Source organism: Manihot esculenta, chromosome 9 (genome assembly GCF_001659605.2).
Source record: "Manihot esculenta cultivar AM560-2 chromosome 9, M.esculenta_v8, whole genome shotgun sequence".
In the NCBI taxonomy this organism is placed as follows: Eukaryota; Viridiplantae; Streptophyta; class Magnoliopsida; order Malpighiales; family Euphorbiaceae; genus Manihot; species Manihot esculenta.
The window spans coordinates 30,196,513-30,216,573 of NC_035169.2; the positions used below are offsets into that span (position 1 = coordinate 30,196,513).

The following is a 20,061-nucleotide window of genomic DNA, read 5'->3' on the forward strand; positions in this document are numbered from 1 at the left end:
TTTTATAGTGGAGACAAAAATAGTGTTGATGTAATAATGATGAATTGTGTAAAGAGAATGAGATGGAAGATGAAATGATGGGTGAAAGTGATTCTATCATTTTCTCTATTTTTATAGTGGAGACAAAAATAGTGTTGATGAAGCTGTTGAAACTGTTGATGATTAGGATTGTCAGAGAAAATGAAAAGATCATTTAAAAGGATTATACTTAGATCCATTTTCTTGTCAAGAAGAGAAAAAAATACAATTTAAAATTGGTCAAATTTTTGATAATGTCCAAGTAGTTAGAGATTCACTTGGGAATTATGCAGTCAAAGAGGCTTTACAATAATTAAAATGAAAAATGATAATAAAAGAGTAACTTTAATATATGACACTAATACTTGTCCTTGGAGATTTCATGCTTTTATTTTACCTGATAAGATTACATTTATGATTAAAACATTACAAGATGAATGTACATGCATAATATCAATGACAACCACAATCCTAACCATACTTGCATTTGGATTGCTGAAAAACTTAAGAGTAATTTGAGAGCTGATCTTACAATGAGTTATGAATTGATACAAAATGAATTAAAGGAAAAGTGGGGTGTTTGAGCCCCCTATATGACGGTTGTATAGAGCCAAATGTAAGGCAAAAGAAAAAAATATTGGTTTGTATGAAGACTCTTACAAATAATTGCACAAGTATGTATACTTCTTGAAAATGTTCAATCACGGTATTGAGGTGAAAATTCAAAGTACTGAACTGTTAATTGTAATGAACCTAAGGTCTTCAAGAGAGTGTTTATCATGTTTGATGCTGTTAGAGTAAGATTCATAAATGAATATAAACCCTTTTTTGGGTTGGATGGATGTCATCTTAAGGGACTTTCACTATTTCTACATACAAGAAGGTATATCAACGTGTAATACATTTCATGTCATAAAGAGATTTGCAACCAAATGGGAATCACCCACCAATGCAGCCTCCTCCTTTGAAAAGGCAACCAAGCAAACTAAAAAAGGCGATGAGAGAAGATGGTGAGGTAGGTTCAGCTCCAAAAAGGACAAGAAATGCCACAGTAGTTTGCAAAAAGTGTTACAAGTTGGGACATAACAAAAAAACCTGTCAGATTACGGGTAAGAATATCTTTCTAATTACTATTTTCATTTACATATATGTCTATTTACTATTTCAATTTATTTGACTATTTCTATTAATTTTGATTGTACTCCAGCAGTAGTCACAGGGAAAGTTATTTTGATATGGGACAGACTAGACAAGAGACAGTGAACAGTAATTCTTTTCAACTAATGGATCTCCATAGCCAAGCATCAGCAAATTAAGATGCATTTTAAAAAATTAAAGACATTTTAAAACTTATATTTTTTTGGGCAAATTTATTTTTGCATGTTGTAATATTTTTTTAAACAAATATATGCTTTTTTTTTTTATATATTTGGTGAGTTTTAATTTAATCTAAATTAGATGAAATTGTGATTTTTTTTAATATAATTAATATGCAGCTTTTGATGTTTGTTTTTTTTTATATATATAAATTTTATTTGCAGGTTTTGAATATATATTGATTTTCTTGAGATTTTTTTAATGTGCAGTTATTTTGAATATATACTGATCATTTCAAATATACAGATATTGTAAAGTTATTTTGGACTTATCAGTAGAAATAATGTTGATGTTGTCATTCAAATAATCAAGTTTTTATATGAATAAATATGCAATTTTTTTTTCCACATCCTGTACATGCGCTTACATTTTTTATTAACTATTTTTTTGTAATATTTTTATGTATGAATGGAAATAAAGTACTTTGCAACAAAATAATATATCTATAAAAGATATTGTCACTTGATTAACTAAAAATTTACAACACTATAGTTCCATACATTTAAATATTCAAACACTATAATTTTCATATTTTTAAATTTGCAAACACTTTAGTTCTCATATGTTCAGTTTGTTAAACACTTACGTCCTCATAAAATTAAATATTCAAACACTTTAGTCCTTCAAACTATTGTAAATTCAAAACATATATTCACAACAAAAAAATAATTTTTATTATTTAAATTCTTGATACATATAATTTCAAATAACTTTTATTGCTACTCCAACTCTAACAAAAATCAAAACAATATAAATTATTCTCAATTGACACATATCCCCAATATTTATCCCTAATATTTGCAATCTCATCCCTACTAGCTTCTTGTTCTTCCTTCATCTTTTTCAAATCATTCTTTATTTTTGTAATATCTTCTATTACCTTTTCTACCATTTTTTTTAAAGGTGTTCTTTTTTCGATTTTCTATTCCACATACATGTTAATGTTGTCACTTGATAGAGTTGAACTTTGATTCACAGATTCACACCACCCATAAAAACTCATACACGTTATCTCTATAAAAATAATATAGTTTATTAGGGTTTTTGGCTAATTCAAAAATTCTTATCCAAACCCTTTTACTACATCTGTAGTTCACATTTTTCAATTTTTTATTACAATACCTAGCATATCCACTTGATACAGACATTTTTCTTTTCCAATGATGATTCACAATAATGGTTAAAAGGAAATAGAGAAGAAAAATATGAGGGAGAAGAAAAATGAAAATGAGAAAAAATAAGGAAAATCAAGGATAGCCAAAAGGAAAGAGAAAATGTGAGGGAAAAGAAAGATATGAAACAGTAAAAAAATATAAGTGAGAAAAAAAGGAAAAGAGAAAAAACAAAGTGAATCAATAATGAAAAAAAAATAAAGAAAACAAGAAAGCGAAAAAAGATAAGAGAAATTTCACGTTAAAAGGAATTTTAACAAGTTCATTAAGGGTATTTTTGAAAAAAAAATCTCACTTCACCTTAAACTCTTTGACTAAACTTTTTGACCAAACGGCTATTTTGGACGGAAAGATTACGAATTTGGACGAAAAAAAAAAAGTGAAGAACTAAAGTGGAACAGAAATGTTAATTATATTAAATCTCATGTACTAAAAAGTAATTTTTCCTAAAAAATAAATATTTAAAAGAATAAATTATTATTTTCAAAAAAAGAATTTATTTTTTCTTTATTAATATATTTATTTTTTAAATTAAAATTAAGCAATAAAACATAAATCATTCATTTTGTTAGAATTTTTTTTTTCATGAAAAATAATTTTTTCTAAATAAGAGAAGAAACAGATATCCCAGTGGTCATGATAATATGAAAAAGCTTTTTAAATTTTAGATGTTAAAAAGAAAACATTTAGATAAAAAAAGGTGGGCAAAAACTATTTAGAAATTAGAGATTCTAACTGCCATACTGGCATCAAAGACTTGTTGGCTTCTAAGTAGTCTTTGTCATGAGTAGTCTCCACATCTAATGTGCCTCAGGTCTCGATTAAATCGTGCTTCTGAGGGGGGTTTGACTACCAATGTGGCAGTAAAAACCCTTCATTCCTAAATAGTTTCTCCCGACCCTTTTCTTAAATATTTTTCTTTTTAACACCTAAAACCTAAAAAGCCCTCAAAATGGTTTGCCCATCTCTCTGAAAAAATCTACATCGTCTTCACTTCCAATATTCTGCATACAATTTACAACAGTTCATTTGGAAAGAGGTGAAATACAATACCTCAAACAACCATTTCAGCTTCTCTAACACTGGTGGGGATTCCAATATCCAACCTCATAGTTGATTTGTATTGCTCTGGCACATCTGCACCCGCCTGAATGCAGATTTCCACAATGGCAGGGGCTTGTCCATAGAAATTCCTAAGCTCCCGCTGCATTGGTGAACCATTTACATCAGGAACATGCCAAACGTATCTTGGTGGTATCAAGTCATCAAGAACCGCAGCCTGCCAACCGTGTTGCCCATTTCTTTGCTGGTGCTTGTGGGCTCCACAGTTCTGTGCTTTGTGTCCACTGGGTCCTACATGCACCTCTGGGCAATATCCACAAACTCTCACTGGATAGATCTTCATCAGCCTCTTGGCTCCTTTCCTCATCTTCTCCCATGCTTGCAGTGTTTCCTCAGCAAGAAATTTGCTTTCTTCTTCATTAGATGGGGCTACTATTTCTGAGTTAGGTATTTCACTTAATAGTGGCTTTACAGGAACTTCTGGGACAGGGTCCGGTAGCTCACTTTCATCTGCATCAACAAATTCACTTCTACTGATACGAATGATCGGTTTTCTTCTCCTTTTCGTCGGATATTCGGACATATCCACGCCTGCTTGAATGCAGAGCTCGACTACAGCAGGAATTCGGGGGATTGAAAATCTCTCCTCGTGAGAAATGCGCTTTCCTAGGCGGTCGAAAAGGTGGTAGGCTTCTATAAGAACAAACACATCTTCGATAGTTGCATTTGTCCACTCATGAAGGCCCTTTCGGAGGCTAGCATATTTGCCTTTACATGACTTGAATGGATGTCCTACAGGTCCCACATGGATTTCATTACACCACCTGCAATGATAGACAATAACCAATATAACAATATTCATCGAAGAGGTTCAAGATTGGCTCGCAACAATTGTTTATGCCAACTAATGTGCTTGCATGCATTTACCCTTACCACTTACCAGCAAATCATATGAAAACAAGAAACGACTAATTCAAAATTACAGACAATAAACCTGCCTATTTTAAGATTCTTAATGCCTCAGACACAAACTGCCAAACTACATTTTTCAACCAACCCAGATGACTAACATTTATCAGTAGAAAAGACTGAAGTTTGATCAGATATCAGATGGCGTCAAGCGCATGTGATAAATATTACTACTAGCAAGCAAGAGAGAATCTCCTAAATCCATGTTCATGCAAGTAATCGATTTTTACAAGGAAACAGAAACCTTGAGCGAATTCTGTTATTACCCATGACTGAAGATGAAATGGAGGAAGCAGATGAAAATTACCCACAAGCATGCACAGGCACCACTTTCAACAATTTCTTGAGATTGTTAATCATGATAATCCTAGCATTGAACACATCATAAGCAAGTGGTATGAGGCTCTTAACAACTAAGCCATTTTTTGGAGGAGGGGCTTGTCTTTTAGGCTGGCCTTTCCTGTTCTTGAATCTCTCTCTCGCAGCTCGTCTCAATTCAACTACGGGTACTGGAAAGGGCTTTTTCTCTTTCGTCGAGTAATTTCGAGGGAAATCAGCATTTTGCGGATACTCATTTGTGATAACCAACGCATGTGGATGCTGCAACTTTCTTAATTTAATTACAGACTTCAGTCCGTGTCTAAGTTTACTACAGCTATGCTGCAAGGGAACAGTGAGAAAAAAGAGTTAAAGAGCAGCATAAATGCAGGAGATGATCACCTTGAATACTTGAGAAATTAAGTACACAAATGTTCTCAAGGAACACGAAAAGAATATTTCAAAGTTAAAACAACCTTCAAGTATGGATAGTGATGTTAAGTGTCCTAGCCTTAACAGTGCCTACCCAAAAGCAAAGGCATGATGGAATTATGCAATGAGGAGTGACTTGGGTAAGTAGCAGTAACTTGGAAAAGTAGCTTGCTTCAAGTTGATCAAGGTATTTTCCAAATGTGTTGGATAACAAAATGAACTTTGACAGTTATATTCTTTCCTAATTTTATGAGCAACAATGTCAATAATATTTATTCGTCCATATGATACACAGCAATAATGATAAAACTAGCTCAATATCAAACTTCTAATGGCCATAATAAATGTTTACTATTCTTCATTGATCAATTAGTCGTACATGGACATATTTGGAAATGCAAAGCTTTGATATTTGACAACTACCATAAAAACAATGCAAGCCATTCTTTTCATCTGTGCAACATTATAATTATAGCTGGACCAGTTTCAAAGATAACCCATTCTTGTAGGATTAACATTTATCTTCAGTAGGAATTATTTTGTATGATTCAATATCTGCTTGTATTAGTCATTCACTTCAATTAGAAGCTCACAAATAATTGATACAGGCTTATAACGGCCATAACATAACGATAACAGTTTATCGCTACGCAAATTTTTTTAAAAAAATTGCAAAACTCATGAAATGAAAAGACATTCAATCCATTATTGTTAGACATCTTTAACAATAATTAATTTATAGCTAAGGTAAAAATGTAGATAACATAGATAGTAAAGAATAATTCTTCATACTCTAAATGTGACGAAAAGAACATGGCATCCAACATTATTTTCTTTAACGAATAAGTAAAAAATGACAAAAGCAAAGATAAATAACTCAAATTTCATAAGGTTAGATTTATAGAATTTTGAAAGATAGTTGATAATCTTAGCTCAAGAGAAAAGAAGTGAGACATTTGTAGATATAGAGTTAACTTTCAATGGAAATTTGAGAAAAGTGAGATACAATAGCATAAAACTTCACAATCTAAGAAAAAGAAATTATTTTTTGCCCCATATGTTTAAAGATTAGGCAAAGGACTGTTACCATTAACGGTAAGTAACGGCAGTTACAAGAATAAAATTTTTTTTGTCCTTTAATAATGGGTGTAACGATAACCGGAGAGTTAGAAACCTATAAAAAACGGCCGTTATGAGTGGCATTTATTTAAAACCATGATAAGAAGAGTCAGGCTATATGCAATCCCCACTATAAAACAGATTATTTTCATTCAACTAAAATGAAGCAGATTATTATCAGATATTGAGATTGAGACTCTCTTAACCCAGTGAGTCTTGAGGTATTGGAGATCCCTCTATTGAGCTCTACCCATGTTCACAATAGGTTCAGCATGCAAGTGCAGGAATCAAGGCAAGGGTAAGGTAGCAATTGAAGAAGACTTAGCTGTCCATAGACCCATGACATGATCCATTACCAGAAAACTCAACAGCTTAGGTATTATTTGATTGACTTTGTGAATGGCCTAAACGAAGCATTAGGGCTTCATGCCTTCTCACTTTCAATCAATTGCTCCTGTAATCCACCCACCTTCATTGCTTGGGAAAGAGAGACATGCTTCATCATCCTTAACCATCAATCTAATTTCTTCTTTTAACTCTCCAATAAAACTAGAGAGAAAGTATGATTCCCCCAACTGAGGCATCAGTCTTCCAATCCTATTCTCATGTCTTCAGACTCATCCCAATATTTCTCCATAATCTCCTCTTGTCTTAATTTTGTAAACCTTTTAATTATGCCTTCAAATCTTTCATCCCCAAATCTATTACAAATCCCTTCTCAAATTATTTGTATGTCTCTCTTCCATTCCAAGAGACCACACATCTACTTTATCTAAGAGAAATAATAGCATCCTCTGATCATTAGGAACCCTATTAACTTCAAAGTACTTCAAAGTACTTCACACATTTTCTCAACCAAGCCTTAGACTCTTTTCCCTCATAGGTCACCAGCTCAATTTTTGGCAAAATTTGAGTTATACCAGTAATAGAAAAGGTTCCAAAATTACCTTGATCCCTAACCTGATGATTCTGAGTCTCATTATGATTAGTAATAGTCCATTATTCTCTACATAGATTGACTAGGAACCTTTGTTTTCAGTCTGCTTCTTCCATCATCAAAATTGCCTGATCCCTTTTTTTTTTTCTCGCAGCCTCCAAGATCACATTATAATCTCTGGAAGTCTTCCTCACTTCACCTTTGAAATATCTTAACTCTCCAACATTCTTCCAAGTGACTTCGTGCAACATCCAAACTTGTTCCTCCAATTCTGCAATTTGTACCATCTCTTGATAACTATTGTGGATTTATTCATGATACCGACCGCCAAGAACCAATTACCTACTATTTTCCAAGAATGCAATGCTGTACTACCAAATTTTAGAGTTGCAGAAATCCTAACAGAGGTTGCAAAAGAAAGAGGAGAAGAATCTAGAAAAAGATTAGCCAAGAGAAAAATAAGAAGAATAGACTGAGAGAAGAAAGAGTAGTATTCTTGACAATCCTTGGAATGAAATTACAATATGGACTCTCCTGAGATTTGTACAGATTTTGATAAACAAGTCAGCTCCAAGAAGTACAATAGAGTCAAATACTCCTATAACTATCTCATTGTATTTTCCTGCCAACCTTTTTCTTCTAGAACTACTTATTCTTTTCTAGAACCTTTACTATTAATCATTTTACATTCTATTTCGATATCTCTTCCTATAATACATAACAATATGGAGCACAAGCAAGTCCTACCACTGGATGCTCTAGAGGAAAGGTCATCTCTCCACCTACCCTTGGTGGATGCATTGAAGGTTGGGGAAGCAAGCAACCATAAGTATCGATTATGAAGCATAAGCAATTCTTGTGCCTGGATGCTCAAGGAGGAAGGTTGATATATTTTGTATGACACGCTTTCTATGCAAATTGCAGTTGTTACCTAACTAAAAGCTATCCTTCCTATTTCTCAGCTAATGGAGCAGCAACCCAATGTTAATGCTAGACCCAAATTCTATGCTTGAAATAGCATTTCTCATCAAAATTAAATGGAAGATATGGTTGGATGTCATTGCCGTTTATATACTCTGCATCTCTGCTCACATTCTACAAAATATAAATGTTGGAGACAATAATGTTTTGGTAGATTGTAGCACTCAAAAGAACATAACATCATATGTACACATAGAGAAAACATCCACTTTTACACCAATGAGGCGATACATCATGGAAGTCAAATTATAGAAATAATTGCATCTAGAAAACCAAACCGATTTGAATATGTTTAGAGCATTATTAAATTGATTGCTAATTATTTGAAATCAAATTATCTTAGGCTCCTTTTTTGCTGTATGTGCATCTGCAATAATTGATATTTTGAATTTGAGCTTCAAATAGTTAAGAATCAAATTTAAACACCTCATCATTTGAAATTCACATGCATTCAAATGGAGCCTTCAATTATTCTCCATGACTACATTCTCTAAAGTTTTGTGAAAACACATTTTTTGTCCACTGTACACGGAATTGAAAAGTGCTCATCTCAACATAAGATGTATAATCTATAAGATATGCCAACTGCAGAAAAAGGAACCTTCAAACACTAATTCCAAGATTGAAAGTGATCTACTGCGACCACAATGTGAAGGAAGTTTAAATTGCTCTTTGCATTATCAAAATCTAAGTGACCTAATCATTTTGATTATCCGTACAATGCCACATAAAACAACGTCAAAGATAATTCCCAAAAGAAAGGAGAGCTAGAGAGCATATGTCAACATAATTCCAGCCCCTATCCCAAAACACATGCACACACACAAAAATTCACACAATTAAAAATACAAATGTTAGTGATCTGGGAGCAATGTGACAATGACAATGAGCTAAAGCATGAACATAAATATACAACTGCTCAATAATACTAAAAAGCATCAAATGCATATGCCTATAGACACCAACTGAATTGTAAGAGAAGAAATCAAATCCATTCACCATGTTGTTTTCTTTTTGTGCTACTTGTACATTCTTAATAGAATGCCAAGAATCCAAGGCAATAAGCAATGGTAATTTAACATGATTGAAATTTTAAAAAAATCCCCATATTAACAAATCATCAATCAATAATTGCAACTTACCAAATATTTCAATTCTACTAGATAAAAATCAACAATTTTTGAACTAAAGTATGTAGTACCTGAAAAGAATCAAGCGAACTGAGACCTGAGTAGAGACTAAATTCACGAATTTGTGATCTGGGGCAGTGAGAAACTATGGAGCCCTCCGCTTTGGGATGGAATACAATCAATTTACCATGAAACAAAGCCATGGTACCAAACAGGAACTATGAAAACCACAAGCTGTCCTTAAAACTATAGCAAGAAGTATTGAAATTGTGAACATGTTAGCTTCTGTAGATCCAAAGAAGAAGAAGAAGAAGAAGAAGAAAGCATTAGAACAAGAAAGTACATGGATGCTTCAGGTCAACGTTTTAGGTAGGACCCTTTTTGAACTTCATCTTAGTTATAGGCTGTCCACTTAAATTTAGGTTCAATATAAATAAATTTGGTTAATAAAATCATTCATTTATTACACAGTACAAAATGTGTGTTATGGACGTTGATTTATTCTATCTTATGACTAACCATTTAATTAAATGATTAACACATCTCATATAATATGCGACAAATTTAAACATCCATTTAATTTATTTATATTACAATTACTTTTAAACTTTTCAAAATAATTATTAGATAAAATGTAAATAAGTTAATAAACTCTAAATTTACAGTGAAATGGAGGAGGCACTATTGAAGTAGTAGGGACGTAAATGAGTAGGGTACCCGCGAAATTGAGGGTACCCAAATCCAAACCCATCCCAAATCCATTTAGTATTTTAATTTTACTAAATGTAGCTGAGTGGTTGAAACAGTAGTAGCTTTACAACTCACTGCAGCTTCAGAACTATTAAACCTTGATATTTTAAATATCCTAGATATGAAGAACAATAACATGTATTAGCAAACAATATATAACCACAAGAACAAATAACATATAGTAACTTAATCAACAAATAAATTTATTTAAGTCAATACATAACCACAAACTAAAATAATCACACCAGTTCACCTAGTTAATATAATTCAACCAGCATTAAAAGAAAAGGATAAAAGCTTTATCAAAGAACTAATTAAATATGAACTAAAGCACCTGGAAGGACATAAAAAATTTTCAATGCAGCCTTATCTATAGCAGCATTTCCTACCTTGATGGTGCATGGCACTATTTTCTTCTATTCTTGTAAGGTTGTGCTATTAAACAATATAATCGGTGCCTAATCTTGGTTATTGGTAAAACAGATGAAATCATTGATCCATCCATGGAAGGGATGCCTCCATCTATGAATAAGGCATCAGATGCAAAATTTGATGATTGATTCAGATGAATATTCTGGTGCTTCTAGTGAGTGAGGTGATAAATGGCAAATTTGCAATGACAATATTTCGTCCAACAAAACAAAAAATCTTGATGATTACTTAAAAAATCTTTAACAGCGCCTAAAAATTTTTTAACATGACCTAAATAATCAGATTAGTAGTCCATAAATTCTAAAATCTTTAATAGCAACTAAAAAATCTTTAACAACATGCACTTTAAAAATCTTGATTATCAAAATCTGATTACAAACCCAAAGAGAGTTCCAGTCAAATCTTGATTACTAGAATAACCGATTCAACGAAAGAAAGAAACGCCGACTGGGGAGAGGAAAAGAGATGACGCCGACTGGGGAGAGGGAAGGGTTGTCTCCGACTGGGCTGCCGGCAGTCTCGGCACTTAGCAGAGAAGTGGGGGAGAGAGCAACATACACCCACAGGCAGATTGGAGCAAACAAAAAGTGGGTTTCAGGGTTTGAATAGGCTCACCTATAAATGAGACGGCAGCTGTGGCGGGTTGGCGGAGGAGATTAGGATTTTGAAATGGAAGGTTGTATAAGAGGCTTAGCTTTATCCTTACAGTGAGAGGGCAGTGTCTCGCCCTCTAGACTTTGAGGAGTTGAATGATATAAATAGCTGGAGTTGATCTTGAAAGTTTTACTCGATTACCGGTCGTTCATCAAACTTATTGCCTCTTCTTAGATTGGAGATAAAAATGGAAATTAGTGTATTTTTTAAAATGCCAATTGATCCAAAAAAAATTCAAAAGGTTCGTGTTTTATTTATATTTTAATGTGATTTTTAATTTTCATTTTTATATTTTGATGTAATTTTAATTAATTTTTAAATTTTTAAATTTAATAATTTACATAATACTTTAATAATTTAACTGGATATTATTATTATTATTATTATTATTATTATTATTATATAAATTAATAATCTTAAAAAGCTCAACAACGCTTATATTATTATATTTTTTAATTTAAATATTTAAATTTTATTTATACAATATGATAACAATAAAATTTTATTTATACAATATGCCTTTTCTCTCTCTTCTTTCGCTTAAATTAATTTTATTTATACAATATGATAACAATAAAATTTCTCTTTCTCAATATATATTTATGTTTTTTTAAAAATGGGTTAATATAAATTATTTTTAAAATAGATAAAATTGTAATTTTAAAATTAAAAGAATCATATAAAATATCAAAAATAACAACGTTGACCATATTTTTAATAACTGATAGTGAATTTAATGATATATAACAAAAGAAAATGACTATTTTTTTTTTTTTTACTCTGTTTCTCAGACCTTCCTCCACCCATCTTTGTCTTTCCATCTCCCCTCCCTATCCCTACCATAACAAATTGATTATTATTATTAATGAATTTTTAATTTTAAAGCATAAAGTTTATTTATTTTTATTAATAAATGTTCACACTATAATTATAGTCTTTTATATAAAAAGTTTATTAATAATTATACTTTTATATAAAAGTAGGTATTAAATGTTAATAATAAAAAATTTAGATGTCTAATAAATCATCCGGAGATTCTTTATCCATTTTTATTGTTATAAAGTATATAAATAGTATTATTATTATTTTTCAATAGATAAATTATATTTAAATTTTTATTTTTATAATAATTAATGAATTAATTTTTATAATTTAAAATTTACACTTAAATTTATTTATAACAATTTATCATTTTTTATTATAATTCAAATATTTTTTATTTAAAAAATATTTAAATTTCTATTAATTTTTATTTATTTTATTTCATTTAATTAATTTTTAATATTTTATGTTGTTAAATTTTTATTCATTAAAATATTTCAATATTTATAATTTTAAAATTTATAAAAAAATATTTATAATTTTAACTATTTTTAAGTAATATTAAGTGAGATTATAAATTTTTATAATTTTTTTTAAAAAAAAAATTATACTTTCCGAAAAAATTGCGTCCATCGTTAAGCCTATAATGAATTAAATAAATGTAATTTTAAACTGATTATAAAAGGAAGCATCGAGAGAAGAGAGAGAAAAGGCATATTTATTGTCTCAATGAAAAAATAAAATTATATGTCTGTACATGGTCAGAAGCTCTTTTTATAGGGATGAGTATAATATCAAACAGGTCCTTAAAATATTATATGTAGACCAATTAAGGACAATAAAAAAACACAAAAAATGTAAAATAAAGTGCATAAAATAAAATACATTAGAAATAATTCTTCACAAATTAAATACACTAAAATTTAAAAATAAAAATATAGCTTACACAATACAAAATTCTTCACCTATAAATATTTAAGTGCTCATAAAGATATTTTAGATATTTAAAATATTTATTCTCCATTTGACTGGTAAACTAACGGAATTATGAACAGAAGATTATCTAATTTGAACGTGTTGATTATATATGAATTTAAATGTTTAATTTTATAAATATAAAAACTGATCTATTAATTATGTTAAAATATAAGGATTAAAGTGTAATTCATCCTAGAAAAAAACAGAATAAGAAAAATGAGCACATAGCAATTCTACATTAATGCTAGAGTTTTGCTTTTTCCAGAAAGTGTTCATCTAAACTATCCAAATCATTTGTTTCAAAAGAAAAGAAAAAATATCCAAATCATTTAATTGCAAACCTGACTATAATATACAACAAATGAACAATGAATAAACAGCAAACAATCAATCATCCACAACCCTTGAAGGGCCCTGTGGAAAGCTGAATCAACTATACAACCACCAACCTCCCTTCCCTGGATTTTCCCCATGTTTTGGGATACCTTTTGCAGAACAAGAGCTCTGAAATTTATCCCATCAATTATAGTTAAACTTCTGGAGATGGGAAAAGACGCTTTACCAGCCATTGAAAAGGTCTCAGAACCTGCTGCGCTCCCTCCTTGCGCCAGAACCAAATCGCAGCATTGTATTGTTCGTTTCGTATTATTCGAGTTGCTGCCCTCCAGTCATACTTCTCCATTTCTTCACGTGCTGCTTTACCAATGGTTTCTCTGAGTTCGCCGTTGTTCAACAATGGCTCTAATTTCCTCAAGCAATCATCAACATCTCCAGGATTAAACAGAAAACCAGTTTTGCCTTCCTGCTCTGGAGGAATTATATCTGGGATTCCACCAGCACGAGCTCCCACTACCGGTATCCCTGAAGCCATGGCCTCCAAAACAACGAGACCGAGCGTCTCAGATTCTGAAGGCATTATGAAAACATCCCCACTAGCATATGCCTGAGAGAGCTCTTCTCCTCCTAACATCCCGGTAAAGACAGCAGGCATACCAGTGAACATCTTTTCAAGTTCCTCCCTGCAAAGAAAGGAGTTGTGCTTCATAAAACACAGTTACAGATTTCATATGATCCTCTTGTTTCTATGAAAAAGAAAATATCAGTATATCGGTCAGGAAAAATATGAAGAAGAATCCAATTCAGAAATTGCAATCCTCAAGTTGGTGAATTCAGATGACTAACATTCTCCTATTGTTCTCAGCAAGAGAGATTACCTATATGGTCCATCTCCAATGACGGCAATTCTTGCATCTGGAAGCCTATCCATGACACTGTTAAATCACATTCATTTAATAACATGGATTAAAATTATGGAATAATAGTTTAGCTAAGTATCAAAAAGTGGTTAAATGCCCAAACACGCACAACAAGCATGCCATATATTGCAAAGAACATAAGTGAAAGTACAACTCCAATTAAAAAGTGTGATATTTTTCCATCACATAAAGATGAGGAGAGATGACGAAGAAGAAAAGAGAGACTGCTATGGTTTCAAAACAAATATAATAAGAGATGCCATTGACAACCGAGAGAGAGAGAGAGAGAGAGATCCTGAAGAACAATCACAAAATAATAAGTGGACGCACAGAAGAATCAAAACTTCAAGGATTATGTATCATTAAGTTTTTGAAGGCATAATCAAATTGGTTAATAGAAGAAAAGAGAAAAAAAAAGAATATATATATATATATCTCTCTCTTCAAATGTAGACAACATCAAAAACTTCTCACTCATGTAAATTATATAATCTTAAGCTGAGGTATTTCAATTATAATTTTTCAAATAATCAAATTTGTAACCAAACATCAAATTCTACTAAAACTAAACAAACTAAACCAAAAATATGTGTGTATATATATAGTTGGCTTATATACAGTAAAACTATTCGATATTTTACACATACATACATAGATATAGATATAGATATATAAAGAGACAGCGGAAAGAGAGGGAGAGTGAGCGCTAATACCTTTTAAGGAAATCCAAGCTTTTCTCGACCCCAAGTCGTCCAACATGGACTATCAATGGTTTTTCAGGTGCACCATTGCTGTTTGGACCAAAAATTTATCACTCAGAATAACTTGAAAAACAAGGTTATGATGACATGGACATAAAAGAATGAATGTGTATAAGGGTGGCCTCTAGTTCCAAAAAATCAGAGACCAAACTGCAGGGTCCTCCGGTCTTGATTCTGGTTCATTTCAGTTATGAACCAGTCCAATGGTCAAAATTCTCTTCAATTTTTTAAAAGAATAATTAAAAAAAAAAAAGTAGACTTAGCCCTGAACCAGACCAGCTGGTTCCAGTCCAATTCAGGAGGAGAGAGAAATCAGTCCAGTTCTGTCTAGTTCCAGGTCTGAATTGGACCAGTGCCAAAGTGCACTATCTTACCTCAATCTACATCGCATTTCATCAGAGCGGAAATGAGGGTGGAAGCTCTCAGAGTCAACACCCTTATTCCAAAGTCGAATCTTATTAGCTGAAAAAATAAGAAAAACCAGTTATACTGCTGGGTGGGCATAGAAAAGCAACATTGGAATATAAGGACATTTGGAAAGGAAGCACATGATGCATTTCTTTTTGTTACATAATAGAAGTAAATGCCACAGAAAAGGAAAATTTAAAAAAAAAAAAGAAAAGAAAAGAAAGAAAAAACTAACTGAAGAATTTGTTGCATAGATTTACATTGCGAACTTTATTTGAATTGACAAAACTGCAAGAAACTGTTATCTATAGGAACTAGATGCTTTATGTTCACCTTCTGTTACCCTAGCTGCTTGAAGATCCCTCCCTATAGCAGCTGATGGTACCAGGGTAAGATCAGCTGATTGGTGCAGAAATTCTGGCAAAATGGCAATGTAAGTTAAGTTATGGCCCAGCAATCTAAACCCTTCAGCATCTGCATTGAAATACGACAAAGACATAAAAAGCTAACATAGTTCACATACTTATGATCGACCACATGGGTTTCACTAGCCAGCTAAAAGTGTACCTTGGGATGTATCTGCAATGAAAAAAAAAAAGTTGCTCAGCCATGACATTTTGTATATCTCAAAGGAACCTGGCAGTAGAAGACTGAATGAACAGAATATTGAAGTACATGCAAAAATATCTAAAAGATCACAGAAGAGTCAAACTCACACAGGAACATGAGTGTGATAAGACATCACAATGGGGACACATAACAGTTTTGCAATAATAAGAGCGCCAAAAACCTACAGCACAGATTGCAACTGTCAATTATTTATTGCCAACCAATGTTTTATATCCATTATATTTTTGAATGCGAAAGTTACCATTATCCCAGGTGATGATGCATGTATTATATCAGGTTTAAACCGTGCAACCTCTGAAATTATTCTTGGACTGAGTGCCAAAGAAAGAGGCACCTTCTGGTACCAGGGGCAGGGGAAGCTGCAAAGAGGGTGAAAAATTGACAACCATAAGGCAAAGCCCATGTTTTAAATGACAAATTATAATAATGTGCAGAATTTTAAATAATGCAGTTGTACTATGACATTCAAAATTAAAGGTCCTACATAATCCTGACAATGTTCTAATAGCAAGTTGTAATAATTAATATAATGCAATGACAGCAACTTGGTACTTGTGGGCCAAAAGTACCAATCACCCTATAACTTAAATTTATCATAACAGGCATCCTTAAGAATTGGATAGACAGAATTTAGTTCATCAAGACAGTCAGTCTAAGGTTATCATAGCAACCTCCGTGATCCAATCAATTTTGCTCCATAAAACTCCTCAGGTACTCCTTCGTGTGTTGTCACAACCATCACCTATGCAATGCATGAAAAAAAAAAAGAAATAGTTAGTTTTATCATTTAGAGGCCTTTTTATAGAGCGAAGCAAAATGCTGTTCAAACCAGCAACTTGTAGCTTTAAAGAAGCAAGCTGGTTGATAGTTAGACTGGAAATAGCAAATAGGAAGATGAGCTGAGGGTAAATCAAAAGCCTTGCCACTTGCCAGACAAAACCAATTATTTGAACTACTGTGGCTCAAGGGTTTCAAACTCTGAGTTGGTGCTGGAAAATTGGAAGAAAATAAATATCCTCGGGATATGTCACAACGATTATAACCTGGGATTCCAAATAGGCGATCGTACGTTCAAATTCTATTTGAATTGGGTGAGAGGCATGAGATGGAGAGAGGACTTCCCAATTTATTTGATCCAAGACAAACCAAGACACAAAAAAAATGAAAATAATATGGAGAGATAATATATACTATAAAATGGATAAACAGAAATCTGCCCTGTCCATATGTTTACATTGTCAACTTTTAGTAAGGATGGGATATGTTTGGATTGTAAAATATTAAACTTAGTCATGCAGATTCCTGGTCAACTCAATGCATAATAAAATTACCTCATCCCCCATTTCGCGTAAATATTTGATAAAATTCTGGAACCTATTTTTATATCCTGACACATATCTGCAAAAAAAAAAAAGGAAACAAAGGATTTAATGCGTGTGCGCTTCTTACCTTACAACTAACATAATAACTATAGAGAATACAAAAGAAACAAGATTCTACAATCATGTGTCTGAAATTCTGTTGCCAAAATAAATAAACTAAACAAGTTTGATATATGTGCTACATTATGAAATGTTCCTATCACTAATCCCCTTGTGTCTCAAGTCTCAACCAAATCATCAAAGGAGGTATCTCTTCCTCTCTAATTTTTGAGGCAACTAGAAATAATTAGGTGTAAATATTTGAATATAATATGTATATACTATGAGAATACAATTTAACCTTTACAAACATTTAGTTCTAATTAACTTAAAAGTCTACAATAACAGCAGACAATAATCCCAGAAATTTCACAAGAGCTGTATTTCTCCTTCTGATCAAATTCTGAATTTATAGGGTTAGTAGCAAGTAGATGTTAGAAGTAGAAGGATTTTACTTGTGTGAGACAATCTTGTTTGGATCTCCCAAAAGAAAGGAAAGAACACAAACACAAATGGATCACAAGGGTTATCATCTGCAAAAATGTGGGCAGATAGCTTAAAGATAGGAAGTTAAGAACATTCAGTGCCTGATGAATTTTAGAACAACTATTTTCCTGCAATTGGAAGGTCGGATGCTCTGCATCATCAGCTAATAGCATAGGGATGAAGTTCACGTTACAAACAGAACAGCTACCTCAAAGAATAAATGTAGTTAAAACTTCAAACCACCATAATCAACAATCCGACGCAGAGAAGAACATAACAAAACTACAGAAATATCAATGAGCCAACAATTTGTGTTGGAAATTGTCAGTTCCAGAGGAAAAAAGTGATGAGCAGTAGTCAGCAGCACAGTTAGGCCAAGAAACTAGCCAAGACATCTAATAATGAAATGCAGCAAATGGTGAAAGATGAATTTCACAACAGAATTAGAGAAAAAAAAAAAAGCATATGGATCTAAATGTCAGATCAAAGGTAAAGCATGACTTGATCATGGACAATCCTCATTGCAGAGCAGCTAAGTGAATAGGCTGAAGTCAATTAAAGATAGAGGCACATTTCCAACAGAACCATAAACCCAAAAGCAAAAACTCATAAAGTATTGATGAACCAAACTTAATCAACCAAGCTACTTAAGCACTGAAGAAACAACGTAGTTAGATCCATATTAATTTCACAACATTAGCAGAAGGCAAGACACATTAGAAAACTGTCACATCAGCCGATACAGAAATCAAGCTCGAGAAAACAACTTGAAACTTGAAAAAATCAAGCAAAAATATCAAAGTCAATGTTTGGTCAAAAACCCAAAAGTTCCCCAAAAAAAATCATAGAGACAAAATTAAAGCATCACTTCAATGTCTTTTAAAGATCAACAGGATCAACATCTATAATAAAACAAAAGAAAGAATACTCACGCAAATGGAGAAGGCTCAACAAAAAGAGCAATGCGGCGAGGCTTGGAATTGGTCTGAGGATCAACCAAAAGAGGAAGATTATCCTCCTCCTCCTCTACTCTAATCTCCGTAATAGTCATATTGCTGTATCTGGGTTTAGCTTTAGCTTGAAAAAGATCAAATATTTTTACCCTAGGGGAATCGTACTTGCAAGAAATGGAAATGGGTCTTGTCCTAAAAGATGAAAAGCTCAAATTGCTCTAAAAGAAACAGAAAAAGAGCAGCAAGAAGAAGAAGAAGAAGAAGAAGTAGAAGAAGGAGAAAGGCAGGCAGAGGAAGAAGTGATGGAGAAAAGAAGAGGGGGAGAGAGATGGATTTATAGAGAGTGAAGAGGAGGGCGTGATGATGAAGGGGTTACCATAATATAGTGGGGTGTGGGATGAGTTGGAATTGCTGATTGATTACTAATCGTGTGGGAAAGGAGAAAGAGAAAGAGTAAGAGACAGAAGATGGAAATGGAAATGGGATTATTCAAAGGAATCTTAAAGGGTACAATAACAATGGATATTCTCGTGAAAGGCGGGTCTCTATCTCCCTGCAACAGGCAATAGAGATGCCAGTACATGCTTCTGTCTACGGCTGTTGACGCCGATTGCTGCTGTTTTTTTTTTGTGAAAACCTTACTATTTAATCCGAGAATTTCACTTATTATCTATTAATTTTAACAAAATATATTAAAATATTTTCAACATTTTAAAATTTTATTAATTTTACTATTAAATATTCTATTATTTAATTTTTATAATTTTAAAAAATTTATTAATTAACTTTTTAAATTTTTAAAAATTTATTAATTAATTTTATATATTTTAATTTTTTTATAATATTTAACCAGTAAAATTAATATAATAATTAATTAATAAATTTTTTAAAATATTAAAAATATTTTAATATATTTTTTAAAATAAAAAAATTAATTAAAATTTTTTTATATTATAAAAATTAAATATCATTTTTTTCCTAAATATATACTTTCA

General features: G+C 32.0%; 2 protein-coding genes across 5 annotated transcripts; both read right to left on the reverse strand.

The window, feature by feature from the left end:
• Positions 1 to 3,537: 3,537 nt before the first annotated feature.
• On the reverse strand, positions 3,538 to 11,468 carry LOC110622738 (APO protein 2, chloroplastic). 3 transcript variants are annotated; one of them, XM_021767343.2, is made up of 4 exons: positions 11,313 to 11,468; positions 9,587 to 9,761; positions 4,906 to 5,258; positions 3,538 to 4,453 (listed from the first exon to the last, which is right to left on the reverse strand). In XM_021767343.2, exons 2-4 carry the CDS (start codon positions 9,716 to 9,718, stop codon positions 3,622 to 3,624), a joined length of 1,317 nt encoding a protein of 438 aa, XP_021623035.1. In that variant the 5' UTR covers positions 9,719 to 9,761; positions 11,313 to 11,468; the 3' UTR covers positions 3,538 to 3,621. The 3 variants fall into 3 exon arrangements, with proteins under 3 accessions (XP_021623035.1, XP_021623036.1, XP_043815800.1); XM_021767344.2 differs by having other exon boundaries at positions 11,078 to 11,447; XM_043959865.1 differs by lacking the exon at positions 11,313 to 11,468 and having other exon boundaries at positions 9,587 to 11,055.
• A 1,891-nt stretch (positions 11,469 to 13,359) lies between these two features.
• LOC110623487 (sulfoquinovosyl transferase SQD2) lies at positions 13,360 to 19,677 on the reverse strand. Of its 2 annotated transcripts, XM_021768449.2 has the most exons (11): positions 19,046 to 19,677; positions 17,538 to 17,604; positions 16,878 to 16,948; positions 16,448 to 16,565; positions 16,293 to 16,366; positions 16,100 to 16,155; positions 15,910 to 15,993; positions 15,543 to 15,630; positions 15,121 to 15,198; positions 14,366 to 14,422; positions 13,360 to 14,170 (listed from the first exon to the last, which is right to left on the reverse strand). In XM_021768449.2, exons 1-11 carry the CDS (start codon positions 19,162 to 19,164, stop codon positions 13,681 to 13,683), a joined length of 1,302 nt encoding a protein of 433 aa, XP_021624141.1. In that variant the 5' UTR covers positions 19,165 to 19,677; the 3' UTR covers positions 13,360 to 13,680. The 2 variants fall into 2 exon arrangements, with proteins under 2 accessions (XP_021624141.1, XP_043816284.1); XM_043960349.1 differs by lacking the exon at positions 17,538 to 17,604 and having other exon boundaries at positions 19,046 to 19,676.
• Positions 19,678 to 20,061: the final 384 nt, after the last annotated feature.